Source organism: Dipodomys ordii, unplaced genomic scaffold (genome assembly GCF_000151885.1).
Source record: "Dipodomys ordii isolate 6190 unplaced genomic scaffold, Dord_2.0 Scaffold26, whole genome shotgun sequence".
Classification (NCBI taxonomy): Eukaryota; Metazoa; Chordata; class Mammalia; order Rodentia; family Heteromyidae; genus Dipodomys; species Dipodomys ordii.
In genome coordinates this window covers 11,691,725-11,717,640 of record NW_012267242.1, presented here as the reverse complement: position 1 = coordinate 11,717,640, position 25,916 = coordinate 11,691,725, and the positions used below count along the sequence as shown (strand labels likewise).

Here is a 25,916-nt window from a genome sequence, read left to right as displayed (position 1 = left end):
GTGTGTGTGTGTGTGTGTGTGTGTGTGTGTGTGAAATCCAGCCGGGCGCCAGTGGCTCATGCCTGTAATCCTACTTAGGAGGCTGAGATCTAAGGATTATGATTCAAAGCCAGCACAGGAAGGAAAATCTGTGTGAGACTCTTATCTCCAGTGGCACTATGGCTTAAGTGGTAGAGTGCTAGCCTTGAGCTGAAGAGCTGAGGGACAGTGCCGAGGCCCAGAGCTCAAGCCCCATGACCCACTAAATGAATAAATACATACATACATAAGTAATATATATATATATGCATATATTTTTATGCCAGTCCTAGGACTTGAACTCTGGACTTAGGTGCTCAAGGCTAGTACTCTACCACTTGAGCCTCAGCACCACTTCTGACTTTTTTTGTGATTAATTGGAGATAAGAGTCTCATGGATTTTCCTGCCCAGGCTGGCTTTGAACTGAGATCCTCTGATTCCCAATCTCTGAGAAGCTAAGATTATAGGTATGCGCCTGGCTTTTTTATTTATGTCAGTCGTGGGTCTTGAACTCTTGGGCCTGGGTGCTGTCCCTCAGCTCTTCAGCTCAAGGCTAGCACTTTACCAGTTAAGCCACAGCACCACTTCCAGTTTTCTGAGTGGTTTTTTAGAGATAAGAGTCTCAGGGACTTTCCTGCCCTGGCTGGCTTTGAACTGTGATCCTTAGATCTCAGCCTCCTGAGTTATCGATATAAGCCACCAGCACCCGGCTTTTTTTTCTTTTTTTAATTGTTATAAAGGTGATGTACAGAGGGATTACAAGACTATTACATAACTGTCTTGATTTTTCTTAGAGGCAAATCTGATTTTTTTTTTTTCAATTTAGGTTTTGGTGTCTTGAAGCTCCCACTCTGTGTCCAGCCCAGAAGAAATGCTGCCCCTACCAGATCCTTCTAGAACCAGTGACCCAAGGGCCCCTCTTTCCTTCCTGCCTAACAGTGCCTCAAAAGGCGTGGGGGCTGGACTCCCTCTACTTCCTCTGGCTATTGCCCCTCCTGGTGATGGGGTCAAGGCGGCAGGACTGACCAAGTGATTACCCATTGGCCAGAGGAGCTCAATGGAAGCCCTGGGTACCCGAGATCTGAGCTAGGAGTTCTGTGGAAACCTGGAATGAATTCCCCTCTCCTGAATGATGGTCTGGGTACCAACTATTTTAAACTTCTTATCTGGAATTCCTTAAATGGGGCAGGTAGGTGAGATTACAAAGCAGAAGTCAGCTTTGCTGAGAAGCCCCCTACTTCCCTGTACACCTCTTTCCTTCTGGAATGAGCTAAAGCAGTTATCAGGGGGCTGGAAGGGGGACCACTGCCTAATCCCCTCTTTCTCTTAAGATTTCAGATCTTAAGCTCCTCAGTTTCACTCTCCCAGTATCAGGGAGAGTTGGGCCTCTAGTTGGGCCTCTAACCCTGTATTTCTATAGCATTACTAGCATCCCAACAATGTTCCCTTTAAAAAAAAAAAGTTTTAATTTGAGCTTTTTCAATTGGCCCTATCCCGCTACTACTTCTGTCCTTAACCTCCTCCCTATTAGGAACTTCGTTAAATAAGAGGTATGAGGTGGCTCTTAACCAGATGACATTCCATTTAAGTCTTGCAGAGACTTAGCATATCCTCTGCCAACCTCCCCGCTGGCCCAGATGACAGGAGGAAGAGGGGGTGGATAGAAAGCCACAGATTGCAGAAAAACTAGGCGTGGTCTTGAAGTGGACTTCATCCTTAGGGACGGTGAGATGAGTAGGTGGGAAACAGTTATCAGAGAGTAATGACCATAAGATCTTCATAGCATGCAAGCACGGGGAGGTGCTAGCACATTACAGACATTCTTGTAATGAAGAGCTGTATCTTACAAGCTATTTAGTGGCATCCCTGGCCCATCTCAGTTAAGACAACCAAAAATATCTCCAGAAATTGTCAAATGCCTTCTAAGATAAAAATCACTTACAGTTGAGAGCCACAGCTCCAACGATGTTTCTCTTAAGTGATTTCATTCATGTTCAGCTTGACCCGTGGATGACCCAGGCCCCCTAATAGAATATGCTCAAAAGAGCTGCTCATAATCTTTATTCAGTGTATTGCTTGTGCTTGCAGGAGTTCAAGTTTCTCTGGTGGACATGTGCTATGCTTCTTTTCTTGCCCAGTGGAAGAGGGGCAGTGTGGAGACGTGACTAGGGTGTGTTGGCATTGGAGGAAGGGGAGGTAAAAGCGGCAGACATACCTTAGTTGTCTTCCCCAAGTTCTATTTCTGTGCCCTAGTCCTAGAACCAGACACAAATAAGACTCAGGGAGTTTTGTCTGAAGACCATGTCCCACTCTCACCTGGCTAGACAGTGCTTTAGATAGAAGGGAGAGCAACGTAGGAGAGCAGGGTCTTTAGGCATTTTCAGTTTTCTCAGGTGTTTTTTTGTTTGTTTGTTCTGGCCCTTTCTTTAAGGGTAATTAGGCAGAATAAGACTGAAGAGTTCCTGCCTGCTCTAAGACAAGAAATCTGGCATCATTAGCTCTGGTATAGGAAGCCTGTTTTATGGTAGTGGGGTAAGGATTGTAGGAACTGATAGTCATTCTGCTGATTCCACTGTCTGTCCAGTCTGTCCCCACCTACAGTGGCTGAGGTTCTACCATGTTTCCGGTTCCAATGTATTTCCTGCAGTTTTTAGGGTCTAAGACCGGTCATCAATTTACTCTGTTACCAATTTATTCTGTTTCATCAATCTAGGTGCTCTAAAAGCAGCCTACCTTGCCGCCCTAAAGGAGTGCACTAGACTGGAGATCTAAAGGGGTAACAGGATAGGGTAGAAAGGTGGGGGACTCCAGACCTCCAGCCTCATCCTAATACCTATTCTTTGGACACAGTCTTCTCTTTGGTGCTCTCTTGCCTTGAGCTACCTTCTCTTACGTGTATGCTAGCATCACTTTAACAATAAAGTGATAGGAACGGGTTTGAGAGTCATAATTTATATTGAAAAATTGTTAAGACTTTTAAATACATTTTTCAAATAAAAAATGTAAGCAAAATAATTGCAGAGTAATTACTACAAGTGTTGTGTTAGATTGAAAGAATTGATGTGAAGCTGGGTGCTGGTGACTCATGCCTGTAATCCTACTCAGGAGGCTGAGATCTGAGGATAGTAGTTCAAAGGTACTCAGGCAGAGGAAAGTCTGTGAGATTCTTATCTCCACCAGAAAATTGTAAATGGACCTGTGGTTCAAAGTGATAGAGTGCTAGTCTTGAGCAAAAAAGCTCAGGGACAGGGCCCAGGCCTGCGTTCAAGCCACATGACACACACACACACAAAAAAAAGGATGTGGCTGAGGAAAGTGTCTGAAGTGGAATTTTGTGCCAATACTGCCTTTTCCAGAGAGAAAGGGCCCAGCCCTGAGAAACAGCAATCTTCCAATGGCTGGAGTCTTTCCTCCTTGTTTTAAACAACCTGGGACATGAAGGTCAGAGGTTGCTGGATCTGAAATGTGGGGCTGCAAAGTATTATGGCCATCCTCAAATAGCTCTGTAAAAAAGACACAAAACCAGATTTTGAAGGGAGTGGTGGCTCAGTGGAAGAGTGCTTGTTGAGCATGCACAAAGCCTTAAGGTTGATCCCCAGCACCACCCCAACAAAAGGCACAAAACCAAGTAATTTTTCAGTTTTGTATTTTTATACGAAAAATATCTAGTGGGTGCTGGGATTGAATGGGGAGCAACAGGTTGAGATGCTGATAGCGCCTCTTGTGGGTGAAGTGGCCATTACCTCTGGTTTCTGTCTGTCTGAATATGGGGAAAAAATAGAGAAGGGAAATTATAACCATATCTATAATTTCATCCTTTCCTTGTTTCATCCTACCCTTTGACAAGTCCTGACTCCCTGGATCCGACAGCTCTCTTTATGCTTTTCTTCTTCTTTTTGTTTGCATGGAGGCTTGAGCTCTTGGTGTGGGTGCTGTCCCTGAGCTCCTTTTGCTCAAGGTTAGTGCTCTACCACTTGAGGTCACAGCACCACTTGCCACTTTGTTTTATTTTCCTGTGCTTAATTGGAGATAAGAGTCTCATGTACTTTCCTGCTCTGGTTGGCTTCAAGCCACAATCCTCAGATCTCAGCCTCCTGAGTAGCTAGGATTACAGGCAGAAACCACTGGTGCCCAGTTATGCTTCTTTTGATTTTTTCTTTTTTTTTTGGTTAGTCCTGGGGCTTGAACTCAGGGCCTAGGCACTGTCCCTGAGCTTCTTTTGCTCAAGGCTAGCACTCTACCACCTGGGCTATAACACTATTTCTGACTTTTCAGAGTATGTGGTACTGAGGAGTCAAACTCAGGGCTTCATGCATGCTAAGCAAGCACTTACCAATGAGCCACCTTCCCAGCCCAGCTATGCTTCATTTTTTTTTTTTTTTTGGTCAGTCCTGGGGCTTGAACTCTGGGCTTCGGCGCTGTCCCTGCGTTCTTCAGCTCAAGGGAACACTCTACTGCTTGAGCCACAGCGCCACTTTCGGTTTTGTAGTGGGGTTTATTGGAGGTGAAAATCTCACAGACTTTCCTACCCAGGCTGGCTTTGAACCACAATCCTCAGATCTCAGCCTCCTGAGTAGCTAGGATTATAGGTGTGAGCCAATGGTGCCTGGCTTATGCTTCTTTTTTTTATTTTTGGGTTGGGTCGTGGGGCCTGAACTCTGGGCCTGGGCGCTATCCCTCAGCTCTTCAGCTCAAGGCTAGCGCTCTACCACTTGAGCCACAGTGCCACTTACAGCTTTTTTTTTTTTTTTTGCTTATGTGGTGCTGAGGAATCGTACTCAGGGCCTCAGGCATGCAAAGCAAGCGCTCTACCACTGAGCCACCTTCCCAGCCCCTTATGCTTCATTTTTATACTAAAAATAATACTGGGCTGCCTAGCAATTCAAACTCCATTACCACCAAAAATGCCTATAAGCCAGCAAAATTACTCTGTATATATACCCTTTATTATCTCTCACATACCTATTATCCCTAGCAGTTAAGACTACTCTATCAGGTCAATTCAAACATTTATAATTCTTGGTAAAGCAAAGGACTCCTTTTCTTGAGGATTTGCATGTGTGAGTATGCCTGCACTGGGGCTTGAACTCAGGCCCTGGATGTTGTTTCTTAGCCATTTCACTTAAAGCTAGTGCTCTACTACTTAAACTATAACTCCACTTCTGGCCTTTTTTGGGGAGGGAAGGGGAACCTGACTTCCCAAGCTATGGGGGAAGCGCAGTAGCTGGACACAGTGGCCCTTATCTGTCTTCCCAGCAACAAAGGGAAGCACAGCTGGGCGCCAGTGCCCCCCAGAATCCTAGCTACTCAGGAGGCTGAGATCTGAGGATTGCGGTTCAAAGCCAGCCTGGGCAGAAATGTCTATGAGACTCTTATCTCCAATTAACTTCCATAAAACCAGAAGCAGTGCTGTGGCTCAAGTGGTAGAGCCCTCACCTTGAGCTGAAATGCTCAGGAACAGCGCCCAGGCCCAGAGTTCAAGCCTTACCACCAAAAAAACTGATAGAATAGCTCAAGAAGTAGAACACCTGCTTAGCAAGTGCAGCCCTGAGTTCAAACCTCAGTACCACACACACATAGTAAAATAAAAAGCACCAATGTTGGGAATGTGGTTTAGTGGTAGACTGTTTGCCTGGGTTCAATTCCTCTGAACCAAATAAACAGAAAAAAACAGAAGTGGCACTGTGGCTCAAGTGGTAGAATGCTAGCCTTGAGCAAAAGAAGCTCAGGGGCAGTGTCTATGCCCTGAGTTGAAGCCCCAGGACTGGCAAAAAAGAAAAAGCAAAAAAAAGCACTAACTCTGTGGTAGAGTACAGACAGCTTGCCTAGTATGTGTGGGGCTCTGGGTTCCATATCCTCAACACTAGAATAAACCAATTTAGCCTGATGGCTCATGCATGTAATCCTAGCTACTAAAGAGTACTCTATGTGTATTGTAGTTCAAAGCCAATCCAAGCAAGAATGTCCATATTTCTCTCCAAAAAGTAGAAGTGGGAGCTGGCGCACGCCTGTAATCCTACTCAGGAGGCTGAGATCTGAGGATCAAGGTTCAATGCCAGCCAAGGCAGGAAAGTCCAGGAGACTCTTCTCTCCAGTTAACTGCTAAAAAACCGGAAGTGGTGCTGTTTGCTCAAGTGGTAGAGCATTATTAGCCTTGAGCTGAAGAGCTGAGGGACAGCACGCAGGTCCAGAGTTCAAGCCCCATGACCAACAAAAAAAAAGTAGGCCAGGCGCAGGTGGCTCGTGCCTGTAATTCTAGCTATTTGGGAGGCTGAGATCTGAGGATCACAGTTCAAAGCCAGCCCAGGCAGGAAAGGCTGTGAAACTCTTATCTCCAATAAACCACCAGAAAACTGGAAGTGACATTGTAGCTCAAGTGGTAGAGTGCTAGCCTGAGCTGAAGAGCTGAGGGATGGTGCCCAGGCCCAGTGCTCAAGCCCCACAACAGACCAAAAAAAAGTAGAAGTGGGGGTGTGACTCAAGTGCATCAGCTTTGAGTGAAAAAGCTAAGGTACTGCCCAGGCCCTGAGCTCAAGCCTTAGTACTAGCACCAAAGAGTTCAGAGCTGGGCACTGGTGGTTCATGCCTGTAATCCTGAGGACTGAGGGCAGGAAAGTGCATGAAACTCATCTCCAATCAACCACTCAAAAACAAAGTGGCGCTGTGGCTCAAAGTGGTAAAGCACTAGCCTTGAGCAAAAGAGCTCGGGACAACGTCTAGGCCCTGAGTTCAAACCCAGGACCAGCATGGAAAGACAACAACAACAAAAGTAGTAGTCTATGCCTGCAGACTGAGTCTAGTTAGACTGTAGTCTAACTCTGTAGACTGAGGCAGGAGGATCATCTGAGCCCTGAAGTTCTAGACCAGATTAGACAACATACTGGGTAGATTGGCCAACAATAATATGAATAAGTAGTGCATCTTATGAATCCTTAACCAAGATAGTAAGAGTCTATGCAAACACTGTCATAGCAACAGGATTTGGTTAGTATCCCCAATTGTTAGATACTGGCTCATCATTCAAACACTTACTGGTTGCATCTCGGTGAACACTGAAGAGAGACTATTCCAGATATCTTCCAAACCATTCTTGACCCGTTTCCAAAAAGCCAGAGCTGGGCTGGGGGTGGTGGGAGGCACCGGGAGGGGTCTCCGTCGGAGGTGGATGGGGGGCAGGATGGTGGTGGTGGTGGTCCGGGAGGTGGTGGTCGTCTGAGAGCTGCAGCTGCTTTCAGCACAGAGCCCGGTGTCCAGGGGGCATTCCTCCCGCAGTCGGTTGCAGGGACATTGCTGGTAGGTGCAAGGTCGGTGCTCGGTGCGGAGCTGGCTTAGTGCTCCAACTCTGAGGCGCCCAGATAAGCCTTGCAGCTTCCCGGCCCGGCTCCGGCTCATGGTGCCCGACTTGCAATGGCAGTGCCATGGACCCCAGGGCATCAGCACCAACCGCAGATCCTCAGGAGCTGGCATGGCTGTGTGTGAAGATGATGGCCACGTCTTGGGGGTGGAGCCCGCGGTGGACCACTGGTTGAGGGAGGCCACGGAGCTCAGCAGTTCATCAGTGTACTTCGCAGTGAGGGGCGGCAGGTCTGTGGTCATCCTGATTTCTTTATCCTGACTGTTAGCTACCACCTTGCGGGCGCTGGAAGTTAACACCTTTTTGGGAGTTGTGTCGGGCGTCCCAGAGCTGGTGTTATTCTTTCGGGCATCAATCACCACCCCTTCTTCCAAAGACCCGTCCTCGTCCTCATTGGGGCTGGGGATAGCCGTCCGGCTGATGCCCGTCACTGTGGCCAGGAGCTCGGCAGCCGCCGGGCCGGCCAGGCGGTCAGCGGTGGCCAGGGCATCGTTCTCGTCCTCCAGAGTTATCTTGGGCTTCCGAAGAGTGGTCTGGTTGGCGTTGTTTGTGGTCCTGCGGCTGCGGGCTGGAGCCCCAAAGCGGAAGCTGACCCGCTGCATCCCCGTGGTCATCGTGGGAGCCGAGGTAGAGTTGCGGGCCCCCGCCGCCCGGGACCCCAGACTAAGCAGCAGGGCCCAGAGCAGCACGCAGGCGGCGGGGACCATGGGGCTGGGAGGCTTGGGGTTGGGAGGGGGCGGGTTCCTACCTTCTCTCCCTCCCTTCCACTCACCACGACCCACGCCCCTCCCCTAAGTCCTCTCCCTGAGGTGGGGCTGAGCTCAAAATCCTAGGGAACCTGGGCCAGAGAGAATTCCGAGCTAGAACCAAAAGGCGGATTGTGATGTAAGGGGATGGGACAAGGGTCGTTTACTTCCTTGATACAGACTTTATCTCTCCTCCGTTTATTAACAGTTACAGGGCAGAATTTACTAACAAAGACAAAAACACAGGCGTTCAAAGTGCTCCTTCCCAGGAGCAGAGGCGGCAGGTATATATGGGTTCTTGAGGTCTTGGGAGCGCCCTCCTGGCTCCCAGCAGGCAGGTTGGGCTGTGGTTGGCTCCTCTACCTCATCTCCCCTCAGCCCCTTCTCTTCCAGAGGTGGAAAATGAGACCCAAAGACATGAGGTTATTTGGCCAAGCTTTTACAGCTAAAGCAGGGTTGCAATCCAGAGTTTGACACTTCCAATGCTACTACAGCCAGTCAGCTTTCCATTGGGACAATGGTAATGAAAACCACTGGCAGATCAGATTCCCAGCCTCCCAACGCTCCTGGATTCCAGCAGCACCATGGAGGGAATGTCATCACAAGAAGTCAAGATGCCATAGGGTGGGGCTGGGATGGAGGGTGAGACGATTTACAAAGCAGCTCGAATGGTGCTGGGATTGATGGGTAGGCAGGTCTTTGCTTGGTTCTAAGGTCTTTTATCCACTCGTGCTAGGTTTTGCTGAGCCATGAACTTCTTGGTCCAACCTATATAAGTGAGTGGGGAAAAGAAGTGGTTTGGGGTCAGGGCTTGGGTTTATTTATTAATCTGGGGAAGGAAGGAAGATGAATTGAACAGACTAGAAGATTGGGTGCTTGAGTTATTACTTAGCATCTTTTTGCTTCCCAATACTTCCTTTTCCACTGGATATAATCTAAGCACTGTCAACATGGCCCATCCTAATCTCTAGGTTGTTCTGATTGTAAACTCTGGGCTATAATTATTCTTCAATGTCTCTGAATTTAAATATGTAATTGTTTTCATTTGTTCTTGATGAATGTAATAGTAGCCCTAATTTCTCCTCTAGGCAGATGAACATTTTCCAGATACACTGAAGCACCTAAAAGAGTTAGAGCCGGGCACCAGTGGCTCATGCCTGTAATCCTAGCTACTCAGGAGGCTGAGATCTGAGGATCACGGTTCAAAACCAGCCCAGGCAGAAAAGTCTGTGAGATTCTTATCTCCAATAAACCACCAGAAAACCAGAAGTGGTGCTGTGGCTCAAGCTGTAGAGCACTTGCCTTGAGCTAAAGAGCACAGGGACAGCGCCCAAGCCCAGAGTTCAAGTCCCACGACCAACAAAAAAAAAAAAGTTATTTAGTTCTTTTGTATCTTCCCCAAGGCATTAAAAAAGAGGGGACTGGGGCTGGAAAAGTGGCTCTGTGGTAGGGTGTTTGCCTTGCCTGCATGAGGCCCTGGGTTCAATCCCTCAGCAACACATAAGCAGAAAAAAACAGAAGTGGCGCTGTGGCTCAGGTGGTACAGTGCTAGCCTTGAACAGAAGATCAGGGACTGTGCCCGGGCCTGGCAAGAAAGAAAGAAAGAAAAGAAAGAAAGAAAGAGAAAGAAAGAAAGGAAGGAAGGAAGGAGAGAGAAAGAAAGAAGAGAGAGAGAAAGGGGGGAGGGAAGGAAAGGAAAGGAAAGGAAAGGAAAGGAAAGGAAAGGAAAGGAAAGGAAAGGAAAGGAAAGGAAAGGAGGGGACTGCTGGGTCCAGTGGCTTGTGCCTGTAATCCTAGCTACTTAGGAGGCTAAGATCTAAAGATCATGGTTTGAAGCCAGCTGGGGCAGGAAAGTCTATGAGACACTTACCTTCAATTAGCCAGCAAAAAGCCACAGGTGGACCTGTGGCCCAAGTAGTAGTGTTAGCCTTGAACAAAAAGCTAAGGGAGGGGCTGGGAAGGTGGCTCAGTGGTAGAGTGCTCGCCTTGCATGCCTGAGGCCCTGGGTTCGATTCCTCAGCACCACATAAGAAAAAAGCCAGAAGTGGTGTTGTGGCTCAAGTGGTAGAGCGCTAGCCTTGAGCTCAAGAGCTGAGGGACAGCGCCAAGGCCCAGAGTTCAAGCCCCATGACTGGACCCCCCCCCCCAAAAAAAAAAGAAGTCTCAAGGATTGGGCTGGGAAGGTGGCTCAGTGGTAGAGCGCTTGCCTTGCATGCCTGAGGCCCTGGGTTCGATTCCTCAGCACCACATAAGCAAAAAGAAAAAAAGCCGGAAGTGGCACTGTGGCTCAAGTGGTAGAGTGCTAGCCTTGAGCTGAAGAGCTGAGGGACAGTGCCCAGGCCCAGAGTTCAGGCCCCACGACCGGACCCCAAAAAAAAAAAAAGCAAAAAGCTAAGGGACAGTATCTAGATCCTGAGTTCAAGCCCCAGGACTGGCACAAAGAGAGAGGAGGGAGAGAGGGAGGGAGAAAGGAAAGGGAGGGAGAGAGGAAGAGGAGGAGAGGGGGAGGGAGAGAAAGAGAGACACTGGCTTTACACATCGCACCCCAAACCTTCATCCTTAAAGAATACTCACTGTCTGACAGCTTCAGGAATGTGGACTTGATCTAAAGAGATGAGTTGGGCTAACTCCTCCAGGCTGTTCAAAAAACGGACTTTTCGTGTGAATTTAGAACTGAAAAAAAAGAATATACAAAATATGTTTTGTACTGAGAGGCCAGTATTTGCACATCTTTATAAAGGGTTGGGCATGGTGGGGCATGGCTATAATACTAGCAGTTCAGCAGGCTAAGACAAGAGGCTAGGCCACAATCATCTCTCTCACAGACAACCAAAGGCTGTGTTGTGGCTCAGGTGGCAAAACACTTAAGTGCAAGGCCCCAGGTTCAAACCCAAGTGCAAAGGAAAATGTAGCAAATAGAATGGTGGGGAAGAATCTCCCTTTTTTTTTTTCTTTTCTTTTTTTGTCAGTCGTGGGGCTTGAACTCTGGGCCTGGGTGCTATCCTTCAGATCTTTAGCTCAAGGCTAGCACCCATTTGAGCTACAAGCTCCACTTCGAGTTTTCTTTTCCTTTTTTTTTTTTTTGTCAATCGTGGGGCCTAAACTCTGGGCTTGGGCACTGTCCCTCAGCTCTTCAGCTCATAGCTAGCACTCTACCACTTGAGCCACGGCACCACTTCCAGCTTTTTTCTGCTTATGTGGTATTGAGGAATCGAATCCAGGGCCTCATGCATGCAAGGCAAGCGCTCTACCACTGAGCCACCTTCCCAGCCCTCACTTCTGGTTTTCTGAGTGATTTATTGGAGATAAGAGTCTCACAGAGTTTCCTGCCTGGGTTGGCTTTGAACTGTGATCCTCAGATCTCAGCCTCCTGAGTAGCGAGGATTCTAGGTGTGAGCCACCAGCGCCAGGTTAGGGAAGAATCTCTTAAGTCTTGATTTTGAAAACAGGAAAATGGGGAGTCCTTCTCCCCAGGGCTAGTACCTGATGAAGGGCCGAAGCAGGGCCAGAAATGCCTTCACATACCACGTAGCATGGACAACCACTAGGGCTCGTAGGTTTTTCCGGAGCCTGTAGGAGAACATGAGGAAATGGGCTTATTCCTGGTTCCAGCTTCATCCTGGAGATCAGGTGGAACTCTCTTCCACCCTGCAAGCTCCTTGGCTACTCTAATTTCTAGATTTCTCCAGCAGTTGGGTCTAATCCCATTCTATTAGCTGCTGTCTCAGCTCCACCCAGTTTATTTAGCCCTCCACGCTCATTTTTAGGAAATCTTCCTTTCAGAATATCTGAGTCTAGCCTTTTTTTTTTTTTTGGTTGGTCGTGGGGCTTGAACTCTGGGCCTGGGCGCTGTCCCTCAGCTCTTCAGCTCAAGGCGAGCGCTCTACCACTTGAGCTACAGCGCCACTTCCGGTTTTCTGGTGGTTTATTGGAGATAGGAGTCTCACGGTCTCTCCTGCCCAGGCTGGCTTTGAACCGCGATCCTCAGATCTCAGCCTCCTGAGTAGCTAGGATTACAGGCGTGAGCCACCAGCACCCGGCTTAGCTTTTTTTTTTTTTTTGGTCGGTTGTGGGGCTTGAACTCTGGGCCTGGGAGCTGTCCCTCAGCTCTTCTTCAGCTCAAGGCTAGCGCTCTACCACTTGAACAACATCACCACTTCCGGTTTTTCTGATTGTTAATTGGAGATAAGAGTCTCACAGACTTTCCTGCCCGGACTGGCTTTTACCTGGGATCCTCAGATCTCAGCCTCCTGAGTAGCTAGGATTACAGGCGTGAGCCACCAGTGCCCGGCGAGTCTAGCCTTCTTTACCCCATTTCCCTCATGCCCTATTCTGAAAATTCCTTTTGCAAAAATAAATAATTTTGGGGGGTCTGTGTGTGCTGGTACTGGGGTTTGAATTCAAGCCCTCATAGTCTCATTCAGCTTGTTTGCTCACAACTGGTATGCTATCATGCTGAGCCATGCCTCTAGCCCAATATTTTGTTGGCTAATTGGAGATGGTCTCACTCAAATTTTCCTATTCATGCTGGCCTTCATACCATGATCCTCCAAGTCTCAGCCTTTTTAGTAGCTAGGATTACCACCTCTTTTCCTGACCAGGACTATTTATAAAATATCCATTGTGGCTGGAAGAGTAGCCCAAGTGGTAAAGTGCCTACCTGAAAAATAGAAAATAAAAAAAAAAGAAAAAGAAGAAAAATTCAAGTGGAAGAAAATCAATTAAGGAGGAAAAAGGGCAGAAAAAAGAATAGTAAGCAAAGGGAAGATGAGAGAAGCAAAAGAAAAAAGGGAATACAGAAGTAGGAAAAGACATGTAGAACAGGTAGAAGGAAGAGAAGACAATGGTCATGTGGAATGGGAAGTAAACACAGGCTGGAAGAAGAGACAGAGAGCCTTCTGTCAGGAAATATGCTGATTTTTTTTTTATCTCCACAGAGGCCATTTTATAGACGAGGAAACTGAGGCCCAGAAAAGTGAAACAACTTGTCCAGATCATTCAGCTAATAAGTGGTAAAAACAAGATTCAAATAGATAGCCCTGGTGCCAGGAGTAGACCATAAATAGAAGAGGCTTTGGGGAGGCTGGGAAGGTGGCTCAGTGGTAAAGCGCTTGCCTTGCATGCTTGAAGCCCTGGGTTCAATTCCTCAGCAACCATAAGCCAAAATAAAAAAAGCCGGAAGTGGCGCTGTGGCTCAAGTGGTAGAGCACTACCCTTGAGCTGAAGAGCTGAGGGACAGCGCCCAGGCTCAGAGTTCAGGCCCATGACCGGACCCAAAATAAAATAAACAAAAAAGAAGAGGCTTTGGAAGGGGCTATGGAGGAATGAAAGATAAAGAGAATCGAATGAGGCGGTCTACACCTGCAACCTCAGAACTCAGGAGACTAAGAGGGAAGAATTTATTTTTATTTTTTTGAACTGGTCCTGGGGCTTTGAATTCAAGATCTGGGCATTGTCCTTGAGCTTTTATGCTCAAGGCCAGTACCACTTGAGCCATAACTCCACTTCAGCAGTTTTGGTGTTTAATTAGAGACAGGTCTCATGGCTTTCCTGCCTGGGCTGGCTTTTTTTTTTTTTGTAGTTATTTGTGGGGCTTGAACTCTGGGCTTAGGCACTGTCCCTGAGCTCTTCAGGTCTAGGCACAGTGCCACTTCTGTTTTTTTCTGGTGGTTAATTGGAGATAAGAGTCTCACGGACTTTCCTTGCCTGGGCTGTCTTTGAATCGTGATCCGCATATCCTAGCCTCCTGAGTAGCTAAGATTACAGGCGTGAGCCACCAGCGCCCAGTTGGCTTCAAATTTTGATCCTCAGATCTCAGCTTCCTGAGTAGCCAGGATTACAGACATGAGCTATTTGGTACCTGGCTCCAAAGATAGGAGACTATTAAGTTTGAGGTCAGCTTGGGCCACATAGTAAGACCTAATCTTAGAAAAAGAAGTTCGTAAATAAAAAGATGAAGAGACTAAAAAGATGGAAAAGTTTCGAAAAGTGTTTTGTGGTCCTCTTGAGCTACAGTCTTACCGTCGATCCAAAGTACGGTAGCACTGGCGTATCCAGCTCAGAGGGGGAACTTGGGCCCTACTTGTGCCTCCACTCAAGTGAACAAGCAGGTAATTTTCAGCTACCAGCAGCTCTAGGGTTCCCACGATATACCTGAAGGAGGAAATGGTAGGTGAGGTACGTGTTGCTGGTTTGGAGGAATGAAGGGCTATTGTCTATTGATCTTGGACAGGCTTCTTCCCTTCCCTTCTTTATTCCCTCTCTGTGGCTCTTCAGCCTTTGCACCTTACCTAAACAAGTGTTCCATGACATAGGTGTAATTGTGGATGTTGCTTCGGGGTAGATAACAGGAAGCAAAAATGATGACAGCATTGAGACCATCACCATGATGGCCTAGAGGGAAGGGAAAATTCACTTAGGCCACAAATATGAAATGACAGACAGTACCACTGTTTAGGTTGAGGGATGCTGAAGGTTTCTGGAAGTTACAGGAAGGGTGGTGAACCCAAGAGCTGAATCTCCAGCTTAGGCAGTTTAGTCAAGAAGGTATAGTTTTGACTCCTCCATTTCTGTTAACCATTACCTCCATGAGACACGACCTTCTTATAGGGCTCAATGACAGTCATGTCCACTCGCTGCTCCCGCTGTCCTGTTCGAAACACTCTCCAGCGGTGACCATCTTCTCCAGCCACATCCCACACACAACCCCGGCCCAGCCTTTTAGCTGCCTCGCTGGCTCGGAGGCTCTCTGCCCGGGGCAGGTCATCTAAAATAAAGGGGTAGGGAAGAATCCACAGAGTAGATTTCCTACTTTCAGTCTGGGTTCTAACCCTGTACTTTTGTGCTCTACCACTTTGAGCCACTGCGCCATTTCTGGTTCTTTTTAGTTAATTGGAAATAAGAATCTCATAGACTTTCCTGCCTAGGCTGGCTTTGAACTGTGATCCTCAGATCTCAGCCTCCTAAGTAGCTAGGATTACAGGCATGAGCCACCAGTGCCTGACATTCTTCAAATTTATTTACTTATTTATTTCTAGCAGTACAGGGGTTTGAACTCAAGACCTTACACTATCTAGGCATGTTTTCTATGACTTGAGCCATACAACCCAGCCCTCTTTTGCTTTAGGTATTTTTCAGGTAGGGTCTCACATATCTGTCCAAGGTTAGCTTCAGACTTTGATCCTAGAGCCTTTGGCATAGCTAGGACTACAGACATGCACAACTACCTGCCTTATTTATTGAGACAGGGGGTCTCAATAACTTTTGTGACTGACTTAGAACCTTGATTTTCCTGATCTCTATCTCTGTAGCTGGATTATAGGCATGAGCCACTGTGCCCAGCTCATTCCTCAAGTTTTTCTCTTGATCTTTAACCCCAGTGAGTCCAGTTAATCCAACCCCTTACTGGTCTCTTTCTCCTGAGATTCATTAGCCTCACCTTTTCAAGGTCTTAGGGTGACCTTGTACTATGGCAGGTCTATGGCTCTTCCCAGTATCAGAATTTTATCCTCTATATTTTCTATTTATTTTTGATGGTATTAGGGATTGAACTCAAGGCCTTTTACTTACAAGGCAGGCACTCTACCATTTGAGTCATACCTCCAGCCCCATTTGTTTTTAGAGATGAGGTTCTCACTATGTTACCCAGGTTGGCTTTAAACCTGGGATCTTCCCACCTCAGATTCTCAAGTACTTGGGATTACAAGCATGCATCACCACACTTACTTCTCCATTTCTTTCTTTTTTTTTTTTTGGTCGGTCGTGGGGCTTGAACTCTGGGCCTGGGCGCTGTCCCTCAGCTCTTCAGCTCAAGGCAAGCGCTCTACCACTTGAGCTACAGCGCCACTTCCGGTTTTCTGGTGGTTTATTGGAGATAGGAGTCTCACGGTCTCTCCTGCCCGGGCTGGCTTTGAACCGCGATCCTCAGATCTCAGCCTCCTGAGTAGCTAGGATTACAGGCGTGAGCCACCAGCGCCCGGCTCCATTTCTTTCTTTACATGCTTCTTCCAGGCTGAGCTCAACTATTTCTATGTCTTCAATTATAACCAGTAAGGTGACTCTCAAAATAGTCTCTGTTACTCAGATTCATATCTGTAAATGCCTAGAGTGGCATCTCCGCTGGTATCATCTGGTCAGCAAGTCACAGACCCAAAAGAGAACTCAAAATCATTCTATTTTTTCCTCTGCCTTGTATTTCCTATCTTGATCCCATTTACCTCGCTGCCTGAGAGAAAATTATATCATGTAAGACTATCAGGGGCTGGGAAGGTGGCTCAGTGGCAGAGCGCTTGCCTTGCATGCATGAGGCCCTGGGTTCAATTCCTCAGCACCACATAAGCAGGAAAAAAAAGCCGGAAGTAGTGCTATGGCTCAAGTGGTAGAGCCCTAGCCTTAAGCTGAAGAGCTGAGGGACAGCGCCCAGGCTCAGAGTTCAGGCCCACAACTGGACCCCTCCCTCACCCCCCAAAAAAGACTATCAGCACTCAAATCCCCCAGTCCTCTACATCCATCATTTTCTTTGGTCATCATTTCCACTACCACCTCCATGGTTTGGGTTATTAGCATTTCTCACCTGGCATTAGTACTAGCCTCCTAACTGCTCTTGCTTTTATTAGTTTTTTTGGTCCGGTCGTGGGGTTTGAACTCTGGGCCTGGGCGCTGTCCCTCAGCTCTTCAGCTCAAGGCTAGCGCTCTACCACTTGAGCCACAGCGCCACTTCCGGCTTTTTTCATTTTGCTTATGTGGTGCTGAGGAATCAAACCCAGGGCCTCAGGCATGCAAGGCAAGCGCTCTACCACTGAGCCACCTTCCCAGCCCCCTGCTCTTGCTTTTTAACTTAAATGATAATATACTATTCCCACCATCCAGCATGATTTTTCTAGAACACCAGAAAGAACAGCCTCATCTTTAAAAATAGTTGCATGGGGCTGGGGTATGTATATCTCAGTAGTAGAATACTTGCAGTAGTAGAGTAGCATGCAGTTTGCCTTGGATTCAATCCCCAGAATCATAAAATATATTTTAAAAAAAAATCTGAGCACTGAGCCGGGTGCCAGTGGCTCATGCCTGTAATCCTAGCTACTCAGGAGGCTGAGATCTAAGGATTGAAGTTCAAAGCCAGCCTGGGCAGGAAAGTCCGTGAGACTCTTTTTTTTTTGAAAGGTAACTATACACATTTTAATTTAAAACACATATATGTATATATAATACATACATACACACACACACACACACACACACACACACACACACATATCTATTAAAACAAGATTATACACCTCTCACTAGAGAGGCTGACATTATGGACCGGGTCAGCACAGGTCAGCCTTCGGGAAGCGGGTGGTGTGCTGATGGCAGTAGTGCAGGCAGGGCAGGAATAAATAGTAGTGCTTTGGGAGGGGTCCACCCTGGGTGCAAGTGCAGGAACAGCTCCCTAGTGGTAACGTGTGCAAAGCTGCTGACTGCTGGCTGGAAGGGTGTCCCTGAGACTCTTATCTCCAATAAACCACTAGAAAACCGGAAGTGGCGCTGTGGCTCAAGCAGTAGAGCGCTCACCTTGAGCTTAAGAGCTGAGGGACAGCGCCTAAGCCCAGAGTTCAAGCCCTACGACCGACCAAAAAAAAAAAAAAATGAGAACTGGTAGCTCCTACCTGTAGCCCTAGCTACTATTGGATTGCAGTTCAAAGCCAGCCCAGGCAGGAAAGACTATGAGACTCCTCTTATCTCCAATTAACTACCAAAAAGCTAACCTTGAGCAGAAAAGGCTGGGGGATTGTGCCAAGGCCATGAGTTCAAGCACTGACAGACACAGACACAGAGAAACAGACACACTGATATACAGACACATATACAAAGTAAGCTGCTGAGTGCTTTTTTGGCAATGTCTCACTAACCCAGTCTAGGCTGACCTGGATCTCCATCCTCTTGTCTCAGTCTCCTGAGGGCTGGATTACAGAGGTGTATCACCATATCTGCTAGGATGGCTTTTTTTTTTTTTGGTCAGTCGTGGGGCTTGAACTCTGGGCTTGGGTGCTGTCCTTCAGCTCTTCAGCTCAAGGCTAGCACTCTACCACTTGAGCCACAGCACCTTTTCTGGCTTTTTCTGCTCATGTATTGCTGAGGAATCGAACCCAAGGCCTCATGCATGCAAGGCAAGCACTCTACCACTGAGCCACCTTCCCAGCCGCATGGGATGGATCTTTTAGTCTTTCAACATGACCAAATTACTCCCATGATTAAATTTTGCACATTATTCCCCAGTGCCTACAACACAAATGTAGACTCCTTAGCATGGCAGCAAGTGCCTCTGGATTCGACCTTTGCCTGCGTGACCCAGCGCTCTCCTTTCATATTCTTTTTTCACTTCCCAGCCTTTCTTGTATGCAGTCATGCTTCATACTTTGAATTCCCCAGCTTCCATGCTATTTCTTTGTGGTTTAGTTTTCAAAGTTCACCAGAGAATCACCTCCTCTGTAAAGTCTTTCCTAACAGACACTGACCTTTGCCTTCTCTACTGTATGCTCAGCACATGTAGAACCTAACCTTTAATTGCCATTATTTGTATATAATGTTTATTTCCTACTAAACAGAGTATTAACTTAGAGGAAGGGCTACTTTGCTTGTCTTTATAAATCCCTGGTATAGTAGTATAAAGCTGTAATCCCTATACTTAGGGAGGCTGAAGCAAGAGTACTTCTAGTTCTAGACCAGCTTAGGCTACATAGTGAGATCCTCATCTCAGAACAAAACAGAACTAGGCACTGGTGGATCATGCCTGTAATTCTAGCTACTCAGGAAGCTGATATCTGAGGATCATGGTTCAAAGCCAGTCTGGGCAGGAAAGTCCATGAGACTCTTATTTCCAATTAATTACTAAAAAGCCAAAAGTAGAGCTGTGGCTCAAGTGGTAGCTTGCTATCCTTGAGCAAAAGAAGCTTAGAGACAATGCCCAGGCCCCAAGTTCAAGCCCCAGGACTAGCACAAAACAAAATAACCCTATTAAATCCATCCTGAGTCCTTGGATTAGTTTCCCACCTTCCCATTCGAATTCATGTCCACTGTCCAGCTGCTCTGAGTCTGAAGGCGTCTCCAATTCATCCACCTCCAGGTCTGAACTGTCATCAGAGGAAGATGTGGAGTGGGTGGAAGGAGCTCCATTATCACTGGGCCCCACTGTCAGATTCAGCCTCAACTCTGGGGCAGAAAGACGTTTACGCATGGGGCGCTGGCCACACAGAGATAACGTGCTTGGGGTACCTGGGGTTGGAGAGAGGGAGGAAAAAAATACATAGAAAGATGTGAGTTGGTGGCAGAGGGTGGGGGCTAGAATTCCTAAATATAGAAATACAGATATAAGCCGGGCGCTGGTGGCTCACGCCTGTAATCCTAGCTACTCAGGAAGCTGAGATCTGAGGATTGCAGTTCAAAGCCAGCCTGGGCAGGAAAGACGGTGAGACTCCTATCTCCAATAAACCACCAGAAAACCGGAAGTGGCGCTGTGGCTCAAGTGGTAGAGGCACTAGCCTTGAGCTGAAGAGCTGAGGGGCAGCGCGCAGGCCCAGAGTTCAAGCCCCATGACCGACTAAAAAGAAAAAAAGAAATATACATATATGATATGATGATAAGGGAAAACATGAAACAAAGTACCACGGGGGATATTTGGAAAAGGGGGAGACAGAAATGCAAAGGAATACAGATAACCCTTCAGTGCACTAGAACCAAAAACTTGAGGTCTAGCTGCTATCAAACCTACCTGCCTGTGAGTCTCTTTGAGAGTCTTCAGGATCTTCAGAAGGACCAACCTCTTCAGGAAGCAATCTAGAAGGGAAAAGATTAAAAGGGACTCATAGACACAGCAGACTAAAGGCATCAAATTAGGTCTTAGCTTATCTTTCCCCACCACACCATAAATATACCACCCACCCAGCGTCCCACCGCTTCCCATCCAGTCCTAACGCATCCTCCCTGCCCTATATTTGTGATCATCTCACCTAGGGAATTCTTCATCTTGCCATTCCTCCTTCAGCTCCAGCTCCTCAAGTCTCAGGCTTGCTCCCGATTCTGTTGCTTCTACACTCTCCTTGTCCCTAAGATAGTCCCCCAAAAGAAAAAAATAGACAATCTGGAGTGTCCTGAGTGAGTGTAACTACAGTACAATGGACAGGCCATTAAAAGAACTCATCTGCTGGGTGCTGATGGCTCATGCCTTTAATCCGTGCTACTCAGGAGGCTGCAATCTGAGGATCATGGTTCAAAGCCAACACAAGCAGCAAAGTCCATGAGATTCTTATGTCCAATAATCCCTCAGCAAACTGAAAGTGGTGCTATTGTTCAAAGTGGTAGAGCGCTAACCTTGAGTGAAAAAGCTCAGGGATAGCGCCCTGAGTTCAAGCCCTAAAACTAGCACCAAAAAAATAAAAGCAATCAAAAATCCCATCTCTTATCTCCATAGATGTTTCTCCCACCTTCACTGTCTGCTAGAACCAAAAGCACCCACTGATCAGTGTAGGAGCAAAGAAAATAGAATATAAAGCTAATCATAATTTACCATTATGGCAGTGACTCCACCTACAATGTAAGGGTGAGATGTCCCATATTACAATTGCCTAGAACCCAGATAAACCTGTCCCAGCCATCCCTGGGCAAAGTTGGGAAAGATGGCACCTAACCAGGCCCGCCTTTCTCCTACCAAGCAGGGGAGTGGCTAGGGGAACAATGGAGGAGGGAGGAGGTGAGAGATTTGCTGGGGAAGAACTTGGCTCTAAGTGGAGTTCTGAGTCATCTTTTCTGATGGATATTCTAGAGGATGGGAGACAGAAAAAGAAAGAACATGGGCAGACTTATCAGAGACTAAAGACAAACTTTCACTTTTTGTTGTTGTTGTGGGACTTGAACTCTAGACCTGGGCACTGTCCCTGCACTCTTCGGCGAGTGCTCTACCACTTGAGCCACAGCACCATTTCCAGTTTTCTGGTTAAATGAAGAGTCTCACAGACTTTCCTGTCTGGTCTGGCTTTGAACCATGATCCTCAGATCTCAGCCTCCTGAGTAGCTAGGATTATAGGCGTGAGTCACTCAGCACCCTCTGGGCACCTGGCCTTCCTTTAACTTCTAAACCCACCCCAGCCCTCCTCTGCAAATTACCTCTTAGAAGTCTTTTTCCTTAGAGGAACCCAAGATCCAGCTTAGTAAGGGCTGGATGGTAGGAAAAGTCCCTCACTCACCGATTCCAATCAAATGCGCCAACCTTTGACTTACCCAAGATCTGATTTTTTTTCTGCTTCGTGTATAGTCCCCATCTCCACAATCTTCTTCTGTTCTTTAAACAAAAGAGTTGCAAGGGAGCTGGCTGTCCTAGTCCCCCCAATACTTCTTTACCCTTTTCTGGCTCAGCTGTTGTTGCTCTTGCCTCTCAGGAAGAGGGAGGTGTGGAAGGGAGGGAACCTCAACTTCAAACTGGTTTTGTCACCTCTCCTCCCAAGGAGCAGGTTTGCCCAAAAGAAAAAGCCTGCCTCCTATGTGGGGGCGGGTTTGGGGGAGGAGAGTGTTTACTAAGGTGGCTAGTCACTAATACTTTGGTTATAAGACTATCTTGGGCCTGACTATCTTGAGCCTACTTTTTATTGTAAGTAAAACTGGAGATACGTATCTTACAAGGAAGGTTCTAGGAGAATGAATAAAAGAAAAAAAGAGAAGGGGAAGGATTCAGACCTTGTGGCTCAGAGACAACAAAAAAAGTAGAGTGGGAAGGAGGCTGAAAAAATTACTGAAGGAAAAAGCCTGATATTTGTAAAAAGAGACAATAAGACCTCAAACAGGAAAAAAAAAGTATTTAATACTTTAACAAAATGCAAAATAAGGTACCCAAGTTACAAAACATAAATTCCTTTGGTTCAGTAATCACACGACCATTTTTACATTCCAAATGGCTACAGACCTTGTACCCTTAAAGTCACACTGTCCCCCTCACACTGGAAGATGTCATGCCAAATCCCTCACATACCCCGCTGCTGGGTGAAATGCTGGCAACTTACATGGGGTATGGAAAGGGGGGAAGAGGTTGGTCAGAAGAAAAAAGGGAGATTACACATGCAGAACAAGTCAATGGAAGGAGCTCTTAGTTGGGTCATCATGGTATGAATCAATCACACCCCTGTACATGCTACATGAGGCTAAGTCCCATCACACATAAACACAGACAGTCCAGTGACCCCGAGCGTTCCCAATGAAAATACAGAGAAGTAGAGGAGAGAAAGCAAGGCAGCCAGAGGCAGACCACAGAATACCAGGGAACATCTAGTCCAAACCTTTGTTTTACAGATGAGGAAAACGAGACCTGGAGTAAGGAAATGTCAAAAGACACACAGTTTATGGCAGTCAGTATTAGAGTTGCATACTGCTTTTTAACATGAACAAAAAAGAGGAAAAAGGGTGGAGGAGGGGGGAAAGAAAGTAAAGTTGGGGGAGGAAAACTGTCTTCTGTGAGCAGTCATACCAGGGTTCTTATTCCAGTTTGGTTGTCTTTTGGGAAAAGTGCCTATGGAGTCTTAAAGTCTTCCCTAGTGCCTTCTGAACTCTCAAGAACCAGAGATTGGGTTCTGATTGTCTATCATTCTGTACAGTGCCCGCCTAGCAAGCTAGAGGCCCTGAGTTCAAAACCCAGTATCAAAACCAAACCAAACTATGGGGCTGGGAAGGTGGCTCAGTGGTAGAGCGTTTGCCTTGCATGCATGAGGCCCTGGGTTTGATTCCTCAGCACCACATAAGCAAAAAGAAAAAAGCCGGAAGTGGCGCTGTGGCTCAAGTGGTAGAGCATTAGCCTTGAGCTGAAGAGCTGAGGGACAGCGCCCAGGCCCAGAGTTCAGGCCCCACAACTGGACCCCCCAAAAAAAACAAAAAAACAAAAATCAAACTAAATTCACAGGGATCTTCAGGTTTCTTCAAGTTTCTTTTGGCCCTGTGAGAGTGAGACCCAAAGAAAGGTTGGGTTGGGAAGGTGGTTCAGGGGTAGATGCCTTGCATGTATGAGGCCCTGGATTTGACTCCGCACCTTGGCACTGTGGCTCAAGTGGTAGAACGTTAGCCTTGAGCTGAAGAGCTGAGGGACAGCGCCCAGGCCCAGAATTCAGGCCCCATGACTGACCAAAAAAAAAAGAGGTCAAGAAAGAAGATAATGGACTCCAATTTGCTCCAAGTAAAACATGAAATACTTACAATAAGCTCAGAAGACAGAGTTCAAATCTTTGAATCAAACACCATCATCTAACTGAAGCCAAAAGAAGAGAGAGAGTTCAAAATCTAGTGAAGGCTGAAAACTGGAAGAAGAGTTTCTAAAACATACTCCTTTTGGTTCAAAGTAGATATTCAATGAAGACTTGAATGAAAAAAATGAATAACTGCATTAACGGAGACCAGCAACAAACATTGAATTCTGTGACAGATACTGATTCTGTTTACAATCCTTACTCAGGGCACTTTTGGGGTCTACATTCTTTTTGTCCCCTCTGCTAGGACACTGAGTAATATTATAATGTATCCCTGGAAAATCAGTGCAGATTTAAATAATAATAAAATTAAATAATAAAATCTGATTTGATAAGAGATTGGAGGGAAAAGGCAGAAAGCCATTCTTAAAAGCAGCTGCTTTCCTTCCCTTCTTTCTCCTCACAGTTTTATGAGAACAGTACACTAGATCCTGGAGCAATAAAAGACACGATCGCTGAACTCGCCAAACATTTCAAAACATGCACTAGAGGTGACTAAGCCACCTCCCCTACTCTTCCTAGCCCTTCTCTCCCCAGAGTCACTTGTTTGATGGAGAGGCATTGGCAGACTGCGACAGCGAGATCTGACTGCACTTCTCGAAGACGGCCTCTGCTGAGAGCTTGGGCAGCCCCTGGTCCAGAGGGCACTCATCCACCAAGCTGTTCATGGGCGTGGGGGGCAGTGGAGGGTCATCTTCATCTTGACTCAGTCCAGAAATCAGGGTGTTAGTTGCCCTGTCCGATTCCTTGTCCACCTGTTCTCTGGACATGTGTGCTGTCTCGGGCTGCCCTGAAGGGATCTTCATGGAGTCAAAATATGCTGAGAGGGCTTCTTGGAGCAAAGGCAGAAGTTTCTTTCGAGAGACCTGTGTGTTGCCTTGAAGATAGGCTTGGAGGTCAGGGTGGATGCTTGGCATAGAGGTCAACTTCAGGGCTGGGGAGTGGGAGCGTTCCAGGACTCCACAGATCTATAAAGGAGACAAGAAGGGAAGTGATACATAGCTTTGTGTAGCAAAGAGCTGAGGCTTCTAAGCAAGAGGCTTCGACAAAGGAGGCAGACTTCAGTTTTAATGCTTGCAACAAAAGAAACATAAATTTCATTTTAATAAGGAAATCTGAGCTAAGAGACATTATCTACAGTGAGAGCATGTGGATGATAATAGAATCTGAGCTAGAACCCAGGGGCCCTCAGCTCTTAAACTAATGGAGGTTTTTTGCTGACACTGGGTTTGAACTCAAAGAGTCTGAGCACTGTCCTTTAGCTTTTTCTACTCAAGGCTGGTGCTCTATTACTTAAGCCTGTGAGAAAAGCATCTTTTCTTTCTTTCTTTTTTTTTTTTTTGGTTGGTCGTGGAGCCTAAACTCTGGGTCTGGACGCTGTTCATCAACTCTTCAGTTCAAGGCTAGCGCTCTACCACTTGAGCCACAGCACCACTTCCAGTTTTTTCTGCTAATGTGGTGCTGAGGAATTGAACCTCATGCATGCAAGGCAAGCGCTCTACCACTGAGCAACCTTCCCAGCCTCCCTCCCACTTTTTTTTGGTTGGTTGTAGGTCTTGAACTTTGGGCCTGGGCGCTGTCCTGAGTTCTTCAGCTCAAGGCTAGTGCTCTACCACTTGTGCCACAGCACCATTTCTGGTTTTCTGGTGGTTTATTGGAGATAAGAGTCTCAATGGGGCTGGTAAGGTGGCTCAGTAGGATCTTTTCTATCAAAGCAGTTTGTTTCCTTTCTGTTAATCTTGAGAGAACTGTTTTTCTGAAGGGTTTGGCCAGGTAGCTTAGTCCTTGTTTACTGCATCCTTTTCCTAAGCACCTTTAATTAAGACAACCTGCTAGTAGTTCCTTGAATTTTAACCACATCCTATTAAGCAAGCCACATCCTTTTGCAGATAGTTGAACCTGAGCTCAGCTAATGTGAGCAGAGGGGTAGAATGTGCAGGGTTAGGGATAAAAAGGGATCAGCCTACCTGGGTGCTGGTGGTTCACGCCTGTAATCCTAGCTACTCAGGAGGCTGAGATCTGAGGATCGAGGTTCAAAGCCAGCCAGGGCAGGAGAGACCGTGAGACTCCTATCTCCAATTAACCACCAGAAAACCGGAAGTGGCGCTGTAGCTCAAGTGGTAGAGTGCTCACCTTGAGCTGAAGAGCTGAGGGATAGCGTGCCCAGGCCCAGAGTTCAGGCCCCACAACCGACAAAAAACAAACAAAAAAACAGAAAAAGTGGCACTGTGGCTCAAGTGGTAGAGCACTAACTAGCCTTCAGCTGACAAGCTCTGGGATAGCGCCTGCCCCAAGACCACAAAAAAAAAAAAAAAATAGCCTGGCTCTGTGCTTGCTTGTCTTTTGGCTGATGGCACATCTTTCTGCAGAAGTAAACTTTGCCGAGTAATGTTCGTGTGTTTATTCTTTTTTTTTTTTCTTTTTCTTTTTGGGTCCGGTCGTGGAGCCTGAACTCTGGGCCTGAGCGCTATCCCTCAGCTCTTCAGCTCAAGGCTAGCACTCTACCACTTGAGCCACAGCACCACTTCCGGCTT

At 46.9% G+C, this 25,916-nt stretch overlaps 4 protein-coding genes across 5 annotated transcripts in view; 1 reads left to right on the top strand and 3 right to left on the bottom strand.

Moving 5' to 3' along the window:
* The window catches only part of Cdc42se1 (CDC42 small effector 1), a gene marked incomplete at its 5' end in the record, with an annotated part of 31,784 nt that extends 28,750 nt beyond the window's left edge, over nt 1–3,034 (top strand). Inside the window, one exon of the mRNA XM_013015006.1 lies at nt 846–3,034. The remainder of the gene's footprint in view (nt 1–845) is intronic.
* A 4,005-nt stretch (nt 3,035–7,039) lies between these two features.
* LOC105984729 (chromosome unknown open reading frame, human C1orf56) lies at nt 7,040–8,080 on the bottom strand. Its single transcript, XM_013015004.1, has one exon. It carries the CDS (start codon nt 8,078–8,080, stop codon nt 7,040–7,042), a length of 1,041 nt encoding a protein of 346 aa, XP_012870458.1.
* A 151-nt stretch (nt 8,081–8,231) lies between these two features.
* On the bottom strand, nt 8,232–21,821 carry Bnipl (BCL2/adenovirus E1B 19kD interacting protein like). Its single transcript, XM_013015108.1, has 10 exons — nt 21,377–21,821; nt 20,110–20,205; nt 19,872–19,936; nt 19,154–19,375; nt 14,703–14,885; nt 14,410–14,512; nt 14,141–14,272; nt 11,603–11,689; nt 10,694–10,792; nt 8,232–8,887 (listed from the first exon to the last, which is right to left on the bottom strand). The coding sequence occupies exons 1-10, from the start codon at nt 21,415–21,417 to the stop codon at nt 8,839–8,841; spliced, it is 1,077 nt and encodes a 358-aa protein (XP_012870562.1). The 5' UTR covers nt 21,418–21,821; the 3' UTR covers nt 8,232–8,838.
* A 1,409-nt stretch (nt 21,822–23,230) lies between these two features.
* The window catches only part of Prune (prune exopolyphosphatase), a 46,618-nt gene continuing 43,932 nt past the window's right edge, over nt 23,231–25,916 (bottom strand). Inside the window, exons 7-8 of one of the 2 annotated variants that reach the window (XR_001175026.1) lie at nt 23,333–24,350; nt 23,231–23,256 (exon numbers count right to left, since the gene is read on the bottom strand). Coding sequence is in view for 1 of the 2 variants with exons in the window: in XM_013015387.1 (XP_012870841.1) it covers nt 23,922–24,350 (429 nt within the window). In the remaining variant the exon portion in view is untranslated. The other variant, XM_013015387.1, reaches the window with a different exon arrangement.